General features: G+C 42.8%; 1 protein-coding gene across 7 annotated transcripts in view; it reads right to left on the bottom strand.

Annotated features, from left to right (window-relative positions):
- Nucleotides 1-18,351, bottom strand: part of SLC4A11 (solute carrier family 4 member 11) — a 134,319-nt gene that overhangs the window by 35,109 nt on the left and 80,859 nt on the right. For 6 of the 7 annotated variants that reach the window (XM_052681838.1, XM_052681839.1, XM_052681840.1 and 3 more), the window contains 5 exons: nt 16,173-16,404; nt 15,493-15,555; nt 14,880-14,961; nt 7,319-7,442; nt 4,119-4,325 (listed from right to left, as the gene is read on the bottom strand). In XM_052681838.1, the coding sequence (XP_052537798.1) occupies nt 4,119-4,325; nt 7,319-7,442; nt 14,880-14,961; nt 15,493-15,555; nt 16,173-16,404 (708 nt within the window). The remainder of the gene's footprint in view (nt 1-4,118; nt 4,326-7,318; nt 7,443-14,879; nt 14,962-15,492; nt 15,556-16,172; nt 16,405-18,351) is intronic. The other variant, XM_052681837.1, reaches the window with a different exon arrangement.

The following is an 18,351-nucleotide window of genomic DNA, read 5'->3' as shown; positions in this document are numbered from 1 at the left end:
AAAGGAAGGAAGTGCTGTGTCAGTTTAAAGGCTCGTGTATTGTCAAAGAGATTAACCTCCTTATTCAATACTGATAGGAGCAACACTGGTCATTTTGAATAGGGCATTCAAATTGGATTTCGTAATGATAATAAAAATAGACCCTTCACTTTCCAAACTATATCTTAAAAAGCACTGTAAGACAAAAATCCCCAGACCACCCTATTTTCCTCCATTCCTTCCCTCTTTCTCATCCTATTCATGTCCACATCCCTGCTTTGTAGATGAGGGAGCTGATGCACAGCACTGAAGAGACCTGCCAAAGACACCCCTTGGCCAACAGTTGGATTAGACCTCAGGCACAGGGATAACATTTGGGTACCCATAGGATAAACATGAGGATAAAGAGCCCTCCCCCACTGCTCCAGACAACCAGGAAATTCTTCCCAAAAACCCCATGAAACACATGTAAGAGGGGTCTGCACATTGTGCTCTTTCCTTTAGCATGGCCACAAAAGAGAACATCTCAAACTTAGTCTGGGAACTAAGACCATCTACATCCCCAACTCAGCTCAAAGGGAACGGGCTGAATTAACTTCACACAATCAAACAGTAGTTTCTGTCTATTAAAAGCCAGTAAGAACACTGTGAAATGGTTACAGAAACCTGACATGTTCCCTTTTACTTGTGCTCTGAGGGCCTGCAAGGTGCAATATGCTTGTTTATATGAACTGATGCATAACGCAAGCAACAAGGAGCTTTACAGAAATAAAAGACAGCTGTTATTGACTTACAGCCTCCCAGTTCTCAACTACATCATTAAGAAAAGCACCAGTGTTCCCTGTTATCCTCAATTCAGAGTACACACACTATTCCAAAAAGAAAATGCAGCCTAATACAGTGCTAATTATCCCAACTGCCTCATGAAAAACATTGTATGTTTCCTGCAGAACAAGGGACACCGCTAAGGAAGCGTAAAGGGAGAAGAAAGTCACAGATGAATTCTATATTAACATACCATCTTAAGCCAGCACAGAGGTCATCTTTCTACATGTTTGGTTGTTTTATGTAGAAATGGATGGAAGCTATTGCCATGGAAAGGACTGACCTTGCCCCGCTCTCTTAACAGACACACAGCTTTGCTTTTTCTTACCTGCCTTGCAGTACCTGGAAATTCAGTCATGTCACAACATCAAACAGAATAAGAAAATGTCTCTTACAAAGGGAATACACCATAGCACATCAAACACTTAAGGTTTTTCAGGTGCAAAAGCTCTCTCAAAGCTCTAACTCTTTTATCAGACCTTACCACATCTTAGGTCCCAAGTAAGTCAAATTCTGCTGCATTTTGCCAATATACCTCCAGTACTTGTAGAGAGTTTCAGCTCTCTGCAATGAACAACCAGGAGGAAAGGAAAACAAATGGTATAACATAACTGCATTTTAAGTATTTCTGGAAAAAACAACAACTACGAACTCAAATCAACAGGCATATTTGGACATCAAAGCCATATGCACTTAAAAAGCAATTTAATTTCTCCCCCCAGAAAGACATTCCTAAAGGCACGAGTCAGCCAGCGAATCACAATGGCTTTAATGACTAATATGTTTACTTGTCTCACTGCAGGGACTATGGGAAAAGGATGCTCAGAGCAGCTCACCTTTGAGGGGAAGAAGCCACACACTCACTGCTTGCCTGAGGCTGAGCAGGATGGGGTTGCTCATGCAAGCTGCCTGCTTGTAGGAAGCAGGGAACACAAAAATGTATTGATCTTAGTGTCCCACAAGGCACACTGAGGCAAATTTGAGAAAAGGTGAGGCAGCAGGTTATGTTTGAGACCTTTGAACCTTCCTTTACGCATTTATTTCTTGCCTGTGGGCAAGTTTGGCTTGGAGTGAGGATGTCAAGCTAAACTTCAGTGCTGTTTCTATAGAGACCACTGACATAAAATCTGTGGCTAAATATGGGGAACATTGTTTATCCTGTACAAGTTATCCTCTTACTTTCCTCTTGCTCAAACTTAACACTGAACTCTTTTAAGTTTGAGCCTCCCTTAAAAATATATATCTTAAGGACAATGCTGGCGCTTCATTTACTTCATCCTCCTTCTTCAAGTTGCTTCCTCACACCCTCAAGAGCTGGTGGTCTCTTGGGCTGCCATTCCTTGCTTCTTTCCCTATCAGTGGGAAGAGTTTGCTTGGGCCTCTTTTCCACTCCCATTCATGGCAGCAGCTCTCTCACGGCCCTATCATCTTTTTGGCATGACACACCAATCCCAGGTGGCCTTATCCAATCCATTTTTCTTCCATTTTTGCTGCATCCGCACAGCAAGCTCACAGCTTTCTACCTTCCATTCTACATCTCCTTCCATGCCTCTTTCACAAACTACCATCATTTGAGTTAGCCTATTTCTCTACGTCAGTACGATAAGGGATAGAAGAAAATATTGTGCTCCCGCTCTCCATCAACACCCTAAAGCCCCATTTCTCCCCCATCACTACAGGATCAAGAGAAAAAGGGAGTTAGGAAGCAGCTTTTCATGCCTTCAGGACTTCACCCTCCCATGGGCTTGCTTGCTATTAGAAGCAGCTCCAAATTAGGATATTTATTTCAGTCAGGGGAGGTTCACAGGTTGAAATTACACTCTTGGTCTCATATGAGCTTGTTCTCATATTAAGTGGTTCCTTTTTAAAGGACTATCACACAGGGCAGACAGGAGAGGAAGGCTTCTGCATAAGGTTTTCATTAGAACTAATAAACACAGGCTACAACCTCAACTCAACTTCACTTGTCCAGGCAAAGCTTTGCCAGGGACATGGGAAGGGGTCCAAAGCCTATCTCCCAAAATCGATGCTGGAGAGTCCCCTTTCAGGCAAGGGCAGCTTCTTTCAAGTGACATGAGAAAGCAGAATTACTATTGCACAGTCTGCACCCCTGGGGAGCTAGAACACCTCTAAAAGCGATGAATTACCAAAGTCAGACTAAGAGCAATTCAATGCTAAGAGTAAGTGTTAAAGAAGCAAGTGTCACTGTTCCCTGTGCCAGCTCAGAGCTGTGGAAGCTCTGCCTGGCCATGGTTGCAGGCCCAACAATGCAGGCAGAAAACACCGCTTCAGGGCCCACAAACATTGCATCCAGCCCTTCTGCTCACCAAACCAGAGCAGAAATGCCTCCACATTTTAAATAGGCTGCTCTTAATTTCTCCTGTGTGTATGAACACACCTCAAATTCTCTACCACTCTGAACGACCTCTGCTTGAGAGCATTGCAGGACTTGTCCTGCAAACTTAAGGGCTGGTACGGTGTCTACCAAAGTTAAGTGCTACCTATAAGCAAGGGGATTATGCTGGAAAAAGAGTTGCTCATTTCCAGATGTGCAGGTCAAAGCCCCTTAAGTCTACTTCAGTTAAAAGAGTTATATGTTAGCCAGTCTCTGCACTAGAGACAACCCAAAACTTCAAGGTTATTTGCAATCCAAGGACAGGAACAGCAGGCTAGGGATGATACAGTTTGTTTTCAGGTATGCTGCTTGGTTGAAGAATGAACTTCTGAACGGAAAAGCAAAGCAGTGACCAATACACAGGAAATTCCAGAAAAGAAAGTGGAGTTACAGCATTTCCCTCGAACTTTAGAGTACAAAGCAAGTAACGTTTTACAGAGCTACAGATCAAACAGTAGGAAGCCAAGCCAAGAACTGACAGGCAACTTTTAAGTGAAATTACTGTGCTGGGACAGCCAAGAAGTCTTTTGGCTGCAGGAAAGACAAGCAGCAGCTTCTTCAGAGACTTCTGATTGTAAGGATTAAGTACCTTGGACTGACAGCACACAGTGATCCATTAATCCCATCCACAACTAAGCATCTGGATTCAAAATCCTGTAACCATTTCAACCCCCTACTGTTCTGCATCCCCTCGGCACCTGCATCTTTGAAGTGCTTTCTTGTGATTTACAGCAGGAGCTGAGGAAGGTAGACAAGCATACTGGAAACATTTAGAGCAACCTCAGTCCTGAGAGCTCTAGGAAAGTCTGATGGATGCAAGCACCACAGGCGCTTCAACTCCTTTCCTGAAAACCCTTGCATTTATTCATTTTGACACCAAAGCAGTGGGAGGACAGCTGGAAATGTTGGCCAGCCTTACCTTGAGTGGCTTAGGACCGTGCGGCATGTGCCCGTCGCTCATTGCTGAGGGTCTCTGATTCACCACCGTCAACAAGTGGCGTTGGTGGACTAAGGCTTCCTTGAACTCCTCTTCAGTTTTGGTTTCTAGCAGTTTCTGCCGAAAGGTTATATCCGAAAACATCGTGGCAAAGGTTCGGCCCACTTCTGTGGCTGTTTTGGTACTTTTCTGAATTAAAAAGAGAAGGAAATACTTAAAAGCTATTTTCTTTCAGTTCCAGAAGGTGAAGTTACTGATTTGCCCCACTGGGCACCATATCCCAGAGACACCCAGTGGAAAACGGCACATCCCTCAGACACACCAACCAACATCTAGGCCCTGACCAGAAATACAGATCAATCTGTCTTGATTGACCTGAACCAAATTTGAATCTAATTGAACATTTATCCCCTCGCCCTTTCCTTCAAGGTTGAGGAGACTAAATAGGAGTCTTTGCTAGCCTTAAGGTATCTCAACCTTACTGCCACCAGGGTGGAAGGACACTGAAGGCTCCTGCAGGTTGAGATGTCTGGATGTTTTTTCTTGGAGACAGATTGCTGTGCACATAGGCATGATCAGCTTCTTATTTTCTGGGCACTAAAACTCAATTTCTTTGCTTCTTTGCAACAATCCCAGTAACGTAAGTACAGATTCAGGGCTCTCAGCTCAAGCAACTACTGGAATGGAGAAAAACAGAGGAGAAAAGCAGTTGAACACCCACAAGCAGCAGGGTTCATCTTCACCAAATACCTGCAAGGGACAGAAGGCCTGAAATAATGAAAAAGGAGCGTGTCTAATCAGTCCAACATTTCTGTGAGTCACAGATCTGGTCTTTGAGAGATGAGCTTTAATGGTATCCAAAGCCTGCTCTCCTGTTGCTCCTAGCACTTTGGAAATTAGACATGAAGGAAACAGTAAAGGAGACTGAGCTCCTCATCCCCACACAAACCCACTAAATTCAGGCTCTGCAAACTGATCTGCTCAACTGTTTGCATACTTCAGTCAAGGCAAGGTAAGTTACCTACTAAGTTACACAGAATTAGAGCTCCTTAAGAGCTTCTTTTTGATGAAATGTTTTTAACTCCCACTTCTCTCAACTATATTCAACAGCCATAATGCAGCTTTTGCTCGAGATACCCAAACAACCACCTTCTTTTAGACATATTCCTAACTCCTTGCCTTACTGTTGGAAGTAGTGACAAGCATGTGATTAATCTAAATCAATTATTATTCATGAAGTAGATGAACAATTTCTTCAGGAGCAATTCAGTGCTGCTCAGTGCAGAGGTGTGGAAATGCAGGCAACACTACGCTAGTCCTATCATTACTAACACTATACTTGCTTTGTCACTCATGGCATCATTATAGCTGGAAAAGACCCCTCAGATCCCCAAGCCCAACCCACCCCTCCATGCCCACTGACCACAACTCTTTGTGCCACGTCTACAGGAACAGTGACCCTATCACTTCCCTAGTAGCTGTGGCAGTGCCTGACCACTCTGAGAAGAGTTTTCCTAATACCCAACCTGGACATCATCCCCAGTACAACTTAAACCTATTACCTCTCATCCTCACTTTGCTCTGCAAGCACTCAAGTCTTTCCATCCTACATATTAGAGAAGGACAAGGATCCAGGTTCCTCAGTACAACAGATGCTCACTCTCTGGGCTTTTTCTCCCCCTCCCCAAGCAAGACTCATTTCATCTGTTAATGTCAGCAGGTTAATTATTTTAACTGCTGTACCAGAAATGCGTACTTAGAGCTGGCTAGATACAATGATTTAAAATAAAGCACACTGGCAACCGTGGTTCTGCTTGGCGTCCCCTCCCTTTCCTTAATTTGATGCTGTCCATTGGAACTGCAAACTTTCAGGATACGAGCGGATGCAGAGCTGCTTGTTTGGCGCTTTGCACGTAGTTGGCTGGAGATAAGCTCACTGCCACACATTAAAAGATCAATGCAATCGTGAGCAGGTTCAGATTTTGCCTGCTGTTTCTCATAGGGAACGTCAATCTGTTTTAAGCCTGCTGGGTTTGAGATCTATGCCAAAAGCACTGAACTGCTCAGGTGGGAAAGAATCTGCCAGAAATGAGGAAACACCATTACTTCCATTTAAACAAGGGTGATAGTGGATGCACAGGAGACAAATCAGACCAGAAGGTCCCAGGGTCACTCAGATAGCATTGAAGGGCAGGAAACTGGATCTGAACCTGTTCCAGACAAGGTTCCAAACCTCCCCATTACCTCTCAGGAGCACAGACCTAGTAACCCCAAGGTGTGAACAGCCAGCTTAAGCATGAAAAGGTCTTTAGCTTTGAACCTTTCAATCATTAGTTCACAGGACACACTGATTTGATTAAGCCAGTGCTTTCTAGGAAGGGAAGATGCTGATTCCCAGTTGACCTTGATGTCTTCCCCCAATATTGTAATAAATGAGCACATTAACAGGTTATTAGTTCAGCATGTCTGCAACATGGAACTACTAAGCACACCCAAACAAACTTTAACCTTGCTATTTCAAGTATGGAAAGCTAAGGAAACACTTCTCAGAACACCTCAGCATAATCTGACCTTCCACAGCACTCCTATTCCACATGTACACTGTCTGGAATAAACAGTCTGAGCAACAGTATGGAAAACCTCAGGCTTTTTGGTGTCCCATTTGCCTTAAAAATAATGCTTTGCCATTGACTCTACAGAAAGAGACAAAAAAAATGACATTGGGAGAATTCGCTTAAGTAAGAAAATGAAGAAGAGAAATAGTCAGGTATCATGCAGATGATTGAAGGGCTGGAGCACCTCCCTTGCAAGGACAGGATGAAAGAACTGGGGCTCTTCAGCCTGGAAAAGAGAAGGATCCGGGGGAACTTATTGCAGCCTTCCAGTACCTGCAGGGGGCCTACAGGAAAGCTGGGGAGGGACGTTTTATAAAGGCACGTAGCAACAGGATGAGGGGAAATGGTTTTAAACTGGAAGAGGGAAGATTTACGCTAGATATTAGGAAGAAGTTCTTTACTGTGAGGGTGGTGAGGGACTGGAAGGCATTCAAGGCCAGGCTGGATGGGGCTGTGAGCAACCTGGTCCAGTGGGATGTGTCCCTGCCTATAGCAGAGGGTTGGAGCTAGGTGATCTTAAAAGGTCCCTTCCAACCCAAACCATTCTATGATTCTATGAATACTCACCATTTTAGGAGGTGCCAGGACTAATATCACAAATCTGACTTCACAGGAGTTCTCACCCCAGTTCTGAGGCCTTTCAAGGCGACTGATGCAAACATGACGTCGCTGAAGGGACTTTATAGTGCAACTGTGGGGAAAGATGGCATGGTTACAGCACTACAAAACACACTGAACACAATTCTCCCTCTTCCATCTGCTTTCTAATAACAAAAAAAAAAAGATAGAAATGTACCTTTATTTGTAGTACTACAGAAACTCTTGCAAAGTAGCCCTCAAAATCCAACACCTACATTAAACAAACACAGTTCACACCTGATTTGATGCAATCTTCTAAAATGCTTTTGGAGATGCAAAGGCAAGATGCCGAACACTTCCACCTCTTTTGCCTTGGGCAGATCTGTTTGAATGGCTTTCCCTCTTTGCTATCAGCTGTTATTTTTCTACAAACTGTACCAAGCCAGCTTTTAAGTTATCACCAGCCCAGACTGCAGCTCTCTTTAATAAATAAAAGAGACTTAGAGTCTCACAATACTTCCCAGCTCTTCTGGAAGGCACAAAGAGATGTATCTGCCTATCAATACTGATGTACGACTTCCCATAACAGAGTGTGGCATTTTTTTTCTGGTTTGAAGTCACTCACATTGCTTGTTCCATTTGATTTGTCCAGCAAGATCAATATCATAGTCCTTAGACCATCTTCCCTCTAATTTCTCTGCCATTAAACCAGGCCATCTTTCCTTTTAAGAGATATTCTAATGCTTTTACATCCTGATAGTCGTTCCCAGTCATAGCAGCTGAAGATCCTTGGCTAGATAAGTACTAGTTAGAAGCACATTACATTCTTCACGAAGTTCATAACCTGCATACCAAATCAGCCCAGCAAATATCTCCATGCTGAGTTCGCTTCCAAACTGTCATCAGGAAGTCAAGTCACCTATGCATATTAGTCTCAGAAAAGCACTTGTCCTAAAGCAACCCAATAGCTTCATTGTAATCACATAGGTTATGACTACGAGGACATTATTTCATATTTTCTATTTCCCTTTCACCAAGGCCTCTTAACCTCTTCCTAGTCAAATCATCTGAAGTAGCCTTGAGAGAGGAGGGAGTGGGAATAGAAATAATTTTTAAAAATCCAAACAGGTGTTAACATTAAGAATAAGTCTCTAAGTCATGGAAATAGAATGCAAGTTATCCTTCTTCCACTAGGCCTGCAGTTGGTCTCCAATACACTTCAGAATTGCAGCCATTTTTACCTTTTGTCTCAAAGGAAGAAATAAACATCAGTTCTCACAAGCAAACAGAAGCCTTCAGTAGCAATCCTGCTGCAGCTGGACAGCATACAAGATTATCATGGTTCAGGAAACCAATAGAACCAACGCATGAATTCTGCGTCTAATAGGAAAGCCTAAATCAAGTGACCTAACATCTTAATTCCTCTTACCTCACCTTCATCCATTGGAAGAAGTGCACAAAAATGAATAGTTAATACACTAGAAAAAAATAATGAGCTTTTTTTTTTTGTCCTCTTCTCAGCATTTTCAGACCTCAGTTGAAAAATGCTTTGGAAAGAATTGATTTCTGGACATTTTGTACATAATTGTCAGCTGGACCTGTTGATCTTGTACAGCTTTTCCTAATCATAATGATTCTATGACTCTATACCCGTTCTAGAAATGGCCAGACAGATACTAGACACCTATTGCTCACAGTGCTGTACCAACACTTTACAAACAAATCTTTCCTTTACCACATCTATCAAGCAGCTCCCAGCATCTCGAGAAACTACTGAAGCCCAAAGCACAGCCAAAGACAGCTTCCTACAGGCCAAGGGTTGATCACACCAGCACATGGCCAACTGCCAGAAGTAGGGCAGGTTACCAAGGCATGCATGTGAACACATTTGCAAGTGATAACATAAGTGCAACTTATCATTACCTCCCAGTAATGCTGCTCAGCAGTACCTGTTTGCCTGCTCCTCCACATTTGAGCGAATCCAAGAGCTGAAATCTTGCTAAAAAACAGTGAATTTCTGCTCCTACCTGAGGAGAAAAAGTAAGCGTGTGGGATGCCTGCCTCCCTGGATATGTGAAATCATGTTGCAATACAGTTATTTGAAGAAATAAATATTATATAGGGCTATAATTAAGCCAGCTATTTGTTCTTCAGATTAAACGTCACAGCTACTGTTCTCCCTCAACTGGCAGTAAGACGCTTGAGCTCGACCAAAGGTGCCTTAAGTTGCAGTAAAGGAGGTTTCAAGTTAGATATTAAGGAAAAATTCATCCTGGAAAAAGCAGTCAGGCCTTGGAACAGGCTGCCCAAGGAAGTGGTGGTGTCATCATCCCTGCAGGTGTTCAAGAACCATGGACATGGGGCACTTGGGGACGTGGTCAGTGGGCATGGTGAGGATGGGTTGGGGTTGGACTTGATGATCTCAGATGCCTTTTCCAACCTTAATGATTTAACAAAACCAGAATCAAAGCTACCCAACTGAAATCCAGATGTTTCTTTGTCTAGCACTTACTGCCCCCACTTCTTTGCTTTAATTCTATAAGTCAGATAAAATGAACCCAATCTGGAACCTTTTCTAGAACTGTGCAAATACTTGTAAAGAAAATAAAGAAAGTCTGTTTGGCTCACATGGAGTTACCTTAAGCTGTGCAAACTCGTAAGTAAAACTGTGCAGTTCAGGCTAAAAATGTCACTGGAGTAGCACTTGAGTAAATTTCCACTTAAAGAGAGACATTTGGACAGTAAACAGCCAAAGCTCCTCCAGAAGCCTGAGGACTGGCAAGACATTTTCAGCTGACTAAATCAAGTATGGTTCAGCCAAGGCCTCCAAGTTGCTTTTTGGTTTGAGTGGAGCTAAATGCGATTCTCTTCTGGTTTGGCCAACAAGCAGAAAAATCTATTTTCAACCCATTATTACTCACATAAGGAAACATTTGGTTATGATTTAATGACATGTCAGGTTGCATTCTCAGCAGTTTCATCATTATTCGCCAATAACTGAGCTTATAAAAAAATGGCCATTTGAATTATAGCACAAATTCCTGCTTCACTGCCCTCCTCCTTCCGGGCTGCATATCTTGCAGCAACCAAGGTGGCACTTAAATGGTGAGAACTGGCAGCATTCCACCAAAATCACCAATATACAAAGTCACACATGCCGCAGTACTGCCCTATGCCCAAGATGTTATCAGATTAATAATATCTCTCAGAGAAGCCATAAAATGGGTCAAACTATGGAGACCCAAGAGAAACAAAAAGCATCTTTAAGCTGGGCAAGAAAGGAAGTCATTTGAGAAAGAAATTATCCCCTGCAGTAAGAAAAAAATGCCCAGTAGAGGTAATGAGCTAGCCAACCTTTTCCTGTCCCAGTGCAGAACAATAGTGACACTGCCTGTTCTCATCCACTGCAAATAAATCATTGGCAAAGCAGCTCCAGGCACAGGGCTTTCAGAAAGCAGAATTTACAAGCGAGGAATGGAGCTGCAACCAGCAGGCCAGCTCACCAGCAGTTTGGCACTGGGACGGTTAGGAAGTACAGAGCAAAAATCAGTCCAGGATGAGGATTATTTCTGAGCGACAAACGCACTGTGCTCTAGAAAGAACATCCTCTCTAGTGGTTCATCTCCAGGGGAGTTAGGGAAAAAGCATTTCCTACAGGACAGCGCAGCGGAATCCACCCCTTCCTCCCTGAACACACTTGTAGGCACTGAGATTTGTCACTGTTCTCGTCAACAGCTCTCCTTCAAGACTCAAACTCCCAGTGAAGGGTTTGGATTTCACAAATCTCTTCAATAACACAGCATGCACAGGAGTTTTGACTCTAACACCAACAAGGGCAGCTATAGTACATTAAACATCACTACTTTGAACCAAGCAGCACTTAATGATGACAGCTTTGAAGTTTGGGGGAAAGGTCCTTGTTTCCAGAACTCAAAGTCCAGATAAGCCGTTCAACAGCTGCCTTGTTTGATATCCAAATTAACATCAAGCTACGAAGTTTTGAAAGGCTACCTGGTATTTTGAATTGTCCTTCTCATACGGATTTTTGCAGTAAGGTTATATGAGATTACACAACTTCATAGCAACACGGGACACAAGCCATTGCATTTTCAGTTGCAGAGAGGCTTCTTCCCCAGCTTTACCTGTTCAAACAGCTCTAGCAAATCAGTTGAATGCACTGCAATTAAGCCCTTCACCGACCAGCACACCAAATCAAACCAAATTCCAAACCAACCGAAGGAAATAGTTCTTCATTTACTCAATACAGTCTACAAAGCAGCCCCCCAGTTTCGTGTGTTTTTTTCTGGATTCTGGATTCAATTCTGGAAAGCAGAAATTATATTCGTCTCCTGGCAAGAGGAGTATTGCCTGGAGGTGGTACTGCCTGAGGAGTTCCACTCTGCTCAGGCAGCATTTGTTCAGTAACACATCAGCTGGCATTTCTCACAGAGGACACCAGCAGTTCACTGGCAATGACTGCAATACCCTTAGAATTACAGGTTCCACATCACATCCCAAGAAACAAAAACGTTGGGCATTCATATCTGCACTTGTCACGTGATAAGGGTAGTAATTGGGATTGATAAGACATGTTTGCAATCAAAGCCACTTTTCCATACAGTGCCTGCTGGAAAAGGGGGGCTATCCTTCAACTTCAAAGTTTGATGTTTGGCAAGACTAAACCAATAGCTCTTATATTGGCTTCTTCCCCATCTAGACATGCAAAACGTCTACTCTACCTCTTCCAGACTCTGGATCACAGTGAATTCAACTGGTTCCTAGAGAAAGCAGACGTTCTTCCCAGCAGTACATGTACCTGCTGCAATCATTGCTTGCTGAAAGAATATCAGTGTCTCCACAAGCTCCTACTAAAAGCAGAGCTTCCTCATGTCAGGTGATCAATTAAACATGATGGATGGGGCACTGGGCAGCCTGACTTAGTGCTGGATTTAGTAGTTGGCAACCCTGGGCAGGGGAGAGTTGGAACCAGGCAATCTTTGAGGTGCCTCCCAACTTCAATTCATTCTACAATTTTATGATATACAAATACATAGCAACCTTCACTTCTCTGCAGGTGAGCACCACTTGCTAGTGGGGCATGCAGCCCTGTGTTGCTCTCAGCTACACAGCATTTTAATGAAGGAATCCCAAGGTTTCCATGTGCTCACGTACCCTGGGTAAGGCTGTGGTGAGAACAGGTAATTCTGCAAATAAATAAAATCTCTGAATTCTACTGTGAATCAGAAGTCAGTTCTTCTCCTGGACCTCATTGGAGCATTCAAACCTTGAGATGTTCAGTTCCAACAGCTTATTCTGTCCCGTGAATGTGGCCAGGCTCAGATAGTACTTCTGACCTTGCTAGTGGTTTAACAGACCTGAAGCTGCCAGGAGAGCATCAATTGCAGCAGAAGCAGAATAGCTACTTTACCCTAGGTTTTCCCCACCTCTCTTCTCCCTGAGGTTTGAATGAAAGGAAAGAACACACCCTCTTTCCAACAAGAGGAGAAATGGAAGCAAGTTTTTGTGTCCGTGAAGTATACTGCTCTGCAGAACTCACTGAAAATCCCAAAAAGCATTTTGTCTTCAGGAATATTTCAACCTTATACTTCTGCATTGCATCTGAGGAGAAAAAGTACTACTAAAGCTCTATCTCTGAGTCGCTCCTCCTCATTAATATAATCTTATTATGATACCTAAACTCCCTTCATTTGCTAGGAGGAAAAAGTTAAGGTGCACAGAAAACAGCAGAGCTAGTTTAAATCTGTACTCTTCGTTAAATTTAAGTGCAATATAAAACAGTAAAAAGCTATCTTAGATTCTTCCCACTCACACAGGAAAAAAAACCATCAAATTCCTTTTACTTCAGAGTTTGCAGTGCTGTTTTGCAATCTGACTTCAAGAAGAACGTAAGGTCTAAAAATACCATTCTCAATCCATTGCACAATAGCTACAGCAGCAATACAGTGCAATAATTATATAATTACAGTTAATAACTCATCACTGCTTTCCCACCACTTTCTTCTCCCTCTTTAGAGTAAGAAAATGAAGAAACAAGGAAGTTTTGCACAAGACACCTTCAGGCTGTAAGCTTGTTTTTCAGATCATGTCTTGTCATGGAAGCTAGCATTACTCGGATATATTCAAACTTTTGACTCACCTTCTACAGAAATACTGATCCTACCCTTTTCAGCTTCATGTATATCACAGCATTTGTATCATGACTTCTACAAGTGCTTTGTTATTAAGTCAGAGCTCTCTACAGCTTTGCACAAAGCCAGATCACGTGCCATAGTAGGAACTCCCACCTCTGTACTCCCTAAAGTTGCATGCACATTCCCTATCATATCTGTGATATGCAACACAGAAACAAACTGCTCAGAATCCCTTTATGTTGAGTCATAGAATGACCATTTTTGCTATGTGAACTCATCTCCTCAGTTGAGCAAACTATTCTGTGCATCCCAGGGATAAGAGCAGAGGCTGACAGTAGTACACGTGGCACAGACATTATCCAATTGACTTGCTCTACAGGACAGACACCTCTGACATGCAGGAGTCCTCTTTTGTAAGTGATTAAAAAATTAAAAACAACACAACTGTCTCCAAGGCAGAATAGTCTACATTTCTTCCAGCTGTAAGCAGAAACACTGCTAGGAGAAGAAAAGCTATTGTGACAGCTGTCCTACAAACCAGCTATGAATTTTGCTATGTGCTCGTAGGCATATATACAACATAGGTTAACCCCATTCCCAGATAAATGACTTGGATATCCCATGACAACTTGACTGGAGATTACATATGAGTACAGAAACAGATTGAAGTTAGATTGTTTCAGTTAGCTCAGTGACTCAGACTTGGGCATTTCTCCATGAAGGGACAGTTTGGCTCACCCTACACGCTTGACTATGGGACAATGATTTGAAAACCAAGCAACCCAGCTTCAGTCAAGTGGAAACTGGGGTGAAGTCATCCTGGCTTCTAAATACTAAGTGACAAAGCCCTTACTGCCTTATGGGGCTGCTCCAATGTTTAGCAGTGTTGACAGTGTCTGAATTAATTGCCAGCAAACAATCAGTGTCTGAATAGTGTCTGAATTTCTGAATTCAATTTCTAGTTGCAAGGTTTTGATGTATGCAAAGGGCTTAAGAAGTCTTTCAGTACAAGGTCACAGGCTTTGGCAGTCAAAGTAGTCCATGATCAAGTTCATTTGTCCTTTTTTCAAGAGCTCCTAATTAACATCCGTAGTAATTAGAATAACCGGGCTCTGAATTTTTTCAGCATTGTTTGTTAACCCTAGATTTAGACAGCATCCAGCAATTTAATGCCTTGTGGAAACTGTGGTCATCACTGCCCAAACTGCTGCTTGCAATTCGTTTGCAAATGAGCCCAATGCTCAGAGAGCCCACCAGGTCAGGACAGATGGTCAGAGAAGGCCTCATCACCTCAACTTAAAGAGCGTATTCTCAACTGCTATTCCTCTCTGCAGTAGGAGTAGTTGCAAGTTTTGAGCAACCTGCATGTTCTGATAATCAACAACCCAGGTACTTACATGATACAGAGCCAGGACTGCTGATACTGCACCCCCGTGACTGTCGCTGTGACCCCTTGAATTGTATCTGATAAGAGGTGAACTAGGGGAGAAGGAAAGAAGCATTACAAGCTTGTTCATATTAGCATGCAACTACAAATTACATTTCCTTTCAAACTGAAGCTAAATGCTAATACCAAGCATATTTAGCTGCATACTGGATGGATGCAAGGATTGGGGACGACAATAGGAAAAAGTGGAAACATTTGAATTGATGCCTTTGAATTCTGCCTTAAACTATTTGCAGCTTGAAGAGGCAGCTGTTTTCTCCCTCTAACATCATTCTACCACAATATTAAGTTATTAGAATAGCATTATTCAACACACACAGGACTAAAAGAGACTTCATCTTCCAACTCCCATGCCCTCTCTCCTCTCTTTGCAAGTATTGTTCTCTCAGATTGTTTGATGGCACCACTTAGTTTTTTTTTTATTGGCAGAAAGCCTAAAATCAAGATATAAATGCAAAGCACTAAGACAGGCAGCAAGAAGTAACCAAAGCATGAATATGCTTACTACATGCTCAGAACTTGACATATCTGTTAAATAAATTCACTCAGGCTGTGACAGTTACATTTGAGGTGCGATGTACATGTTTGTATATTCATTCCTGTTGGCTCTGAAACGTCATGGATGCCTACAGAGAAACAACGCTTAGTTAAGCTTCTTTACATCCTGGGCTAAAAGGCAGTGTTTTAGGCTGTGCTATGACATTCACTGGTAGATAAGGTGACACAAGCCAGTGTTTCTAAGTCTACCCCACTTTTGAGTTTCTAGAGTAAACCAGTGAGCCTCTTGCCCCTTCTAGTGAGCTAGGGTCAATGTGAAGGCTCAGCCTTCCCCCCAAAAAACTGCTCGTTCAACTCAGAATTCCTCAGCCTGTGTGAATTCAGTTGGAGAATCACAAGGCAAAAGGAGCCACTTCTGACACTAGAAAGCATCTCCCTGCAGAAGAACATCTGACGCTTTTCTAAGGACAATCACTCCTAATGTGATTGTCTAACTGACAGGAAATTGCAGGGCTGGAGACCTCTCCCTCAGGAGAGCATTAGTGCATCTAAACGGAACAGTGACAAAATTCCACTTAAACAAAACTTTGGAGACGAGGCCCTTCAGCCTAGCTGACCAAAATAACCCCCAGCACTGCATGCAACATGCACATTTGGGAAGCATGCATTAGTGAGTGGTCAACACACCACCAATGGAAAGGATGACTAATAACTGTTATCTGGAAACTAATCAAGTATGGATTACCATTCCCTTCTCGCGGGGTCCCTGAATCTGTGAATAAAGTGCTCATGATTTTTTCAAAGTTACAGCTTGGCTCCGTGTTCTCGGGGTCTTCAGCAAAATGTTTCAGCATCTCTCGAAGGACATCATCCAAAGAGGTGGCTGTTTCATCAAGGATGATGCTGGCTCTGGCCAAGAACCCATCCAGGTCTCTGTGGGCTCTGACTTCTTCTTCAAAATTCTTTAACTTCAGGTACTGTATTAAGAAGACATAACAGCATTAGATAAGTGTACCAATACCAGACAAAGGAGTAAAGTTTTGTAGTTTGCAAGACAATAGCTTTTTCTGATATTACTGTCAACAAACCAATGATTTTAGAATCACTTTTTTTCAGATCACATTGCAAAAGTAGTTTTTTTATATTGTTAATGCATTAAAAGGCAATTTTGAGGCTTATGCTAATTGAGTCTCCATGGGTGATTGCCTGGTCACAGCTTCCACCCTGATGTTGAATGCAGTGATGAATAAATAAACCAATTTCATTTCCTAAGATAAAAGATAGCCTGCTTATGGTACCATCTTAAGCCTTCTTCTGGTTTAAACAATTCAACATGTTTGCAATGACACGGGCAAAGCTGTCAGGAAGAAATCAAGTCCCAGCTCAGCAGAGTGAAGAACTACTAGCGTGCATCTCTAGGCATCCTATGTCAGCTCTTCCCAAAGAGCCACCTCTCCAAGTCTTCCTAATTCAGGAGCTTGGAGAGGGAGATACGGAAATCTCATGCAGCCCAGTGCCTTTTTATTCTTCCTACATTCTTAGTGTTGTCCCAAGGAAATTTTCTTCCTCTCCACATAACATTTAGCTTTGAATCAGTTTGTGAGAGGAGGAAAACCAGATGGCAAGAAAAGGCCAGTACTGCCTCAACTCTGCTGGTTCTGTCTGTTGTCCCAGTCAGACTCGTAGACCTTGAAATGGAAGAAATAACCACGCTGTATTACAGAAGCTCAATTCCTTTCTTCATTTGTCAGGTATGACATTTGTTAATTGAATTATCAAACTGCAGATTTTGTTGTTCCCATTTCACAGTTCTTAGAAATCCACGCACGCAGTTAACACTCTCAGTAGTGAATCAAGGACTGACAGTCCTGTCCTACCCTTCAACAGCTTGAGATAAAACAAGGAAATAGGACTTGCATTTCATTATATGGATCTTCCATCCGACAGGAAGCTAGACAAGACGTTATGAGTCGGCAGACTGGATTTTAAAGATGCATTTGATTCCACAACTCCCCTTAACCTCAGTAAGGCATACACTCCAAATTGCGTTAATAAAACTGAAACCATGCTGCCTGCACAACAAAGACCTTGGCTCATTGTCCCCCCTGTTATAGGGACCACTATACTGCTTGAGTCCCTTCCTCTCACACATACCCACTCCACCTTTTCCATTTATAGGCTAGACACTAAGAAAAATGCTAATATCTCACTAATTACTGTAATTATCGCAGCAACTATCAAGTTGTCAGTACACATCCATTGCAATTAACACTGTTTTACTTTGCATCAATCATTTCTTACACAGCCTTGGAGGACTGAGACTGAGGATTCTCTGAAGGATTTCATTGCCACCCCCGAGGCTTTAGTGCCATCTGCTCTTAGGAGAGAAGACAGTGACACAGCTATGTCACCATCCCACCTAAGGTGGGAGGTGGTAGAACTGTAAGTGGCCAATCCATCTTAGGCTATCACTGCATGAAAGCAGGTTAAATACCTATCACCACCTATAATATTTGTGCTCATGAGTTCACCAGGTGACAAGAACTTCTCTCAAAGGCGTCCTGTTCTGGCTTGTTTGGCACACAGAGTCCAACCTAGGATGGATGTTCAAACAGTGGAAAGATTAAACAGTCTACAGAGGATTTAGAGGAGGTTCTAGGTGGATTTTATGAAACAACTTTTCCTAAAGAGCAATCAGGCACTGGCACAGGGAGGTGATGGAGTCACTGTCCCTGGAGGTGTCCAAGAACCATGGGGATGGGGGCACTTGCAGCCGCAGTCAGTGATCACAGATGGGTTGGGGCTGGACTTGGTGGTCTCAGAGGTCTCTTCCAGCCTTCTGGATTTTATGATTTAACAAAAACAGAAGAATATGGAGCAAAGGCAGTATAAGAAAGTTAAGGACAATTGGAATGCTGCAGCAT

This window comes from Tympanuchus pallidicinctus, unplaced genomic scaffold (genome assembly GCF_026119805.1).
Source record: "Tympanuchus pallidicinctus isolate F22 unplaced genomic scaffold, pur_lepc_1.0 scaffold2, whole genome shotgun sequence".
Lineage (NCBI taxonomy): Eukaryota > Metazoa > Chordata > Aves > Galliformes > Phasianidae > Tympanuchus > Tympanuchus pallidicinctus.
Note: the sequence above shows the minus strand (reverse complement) of the source record. Positions and strands in the feature narration are given on the sequence as shown.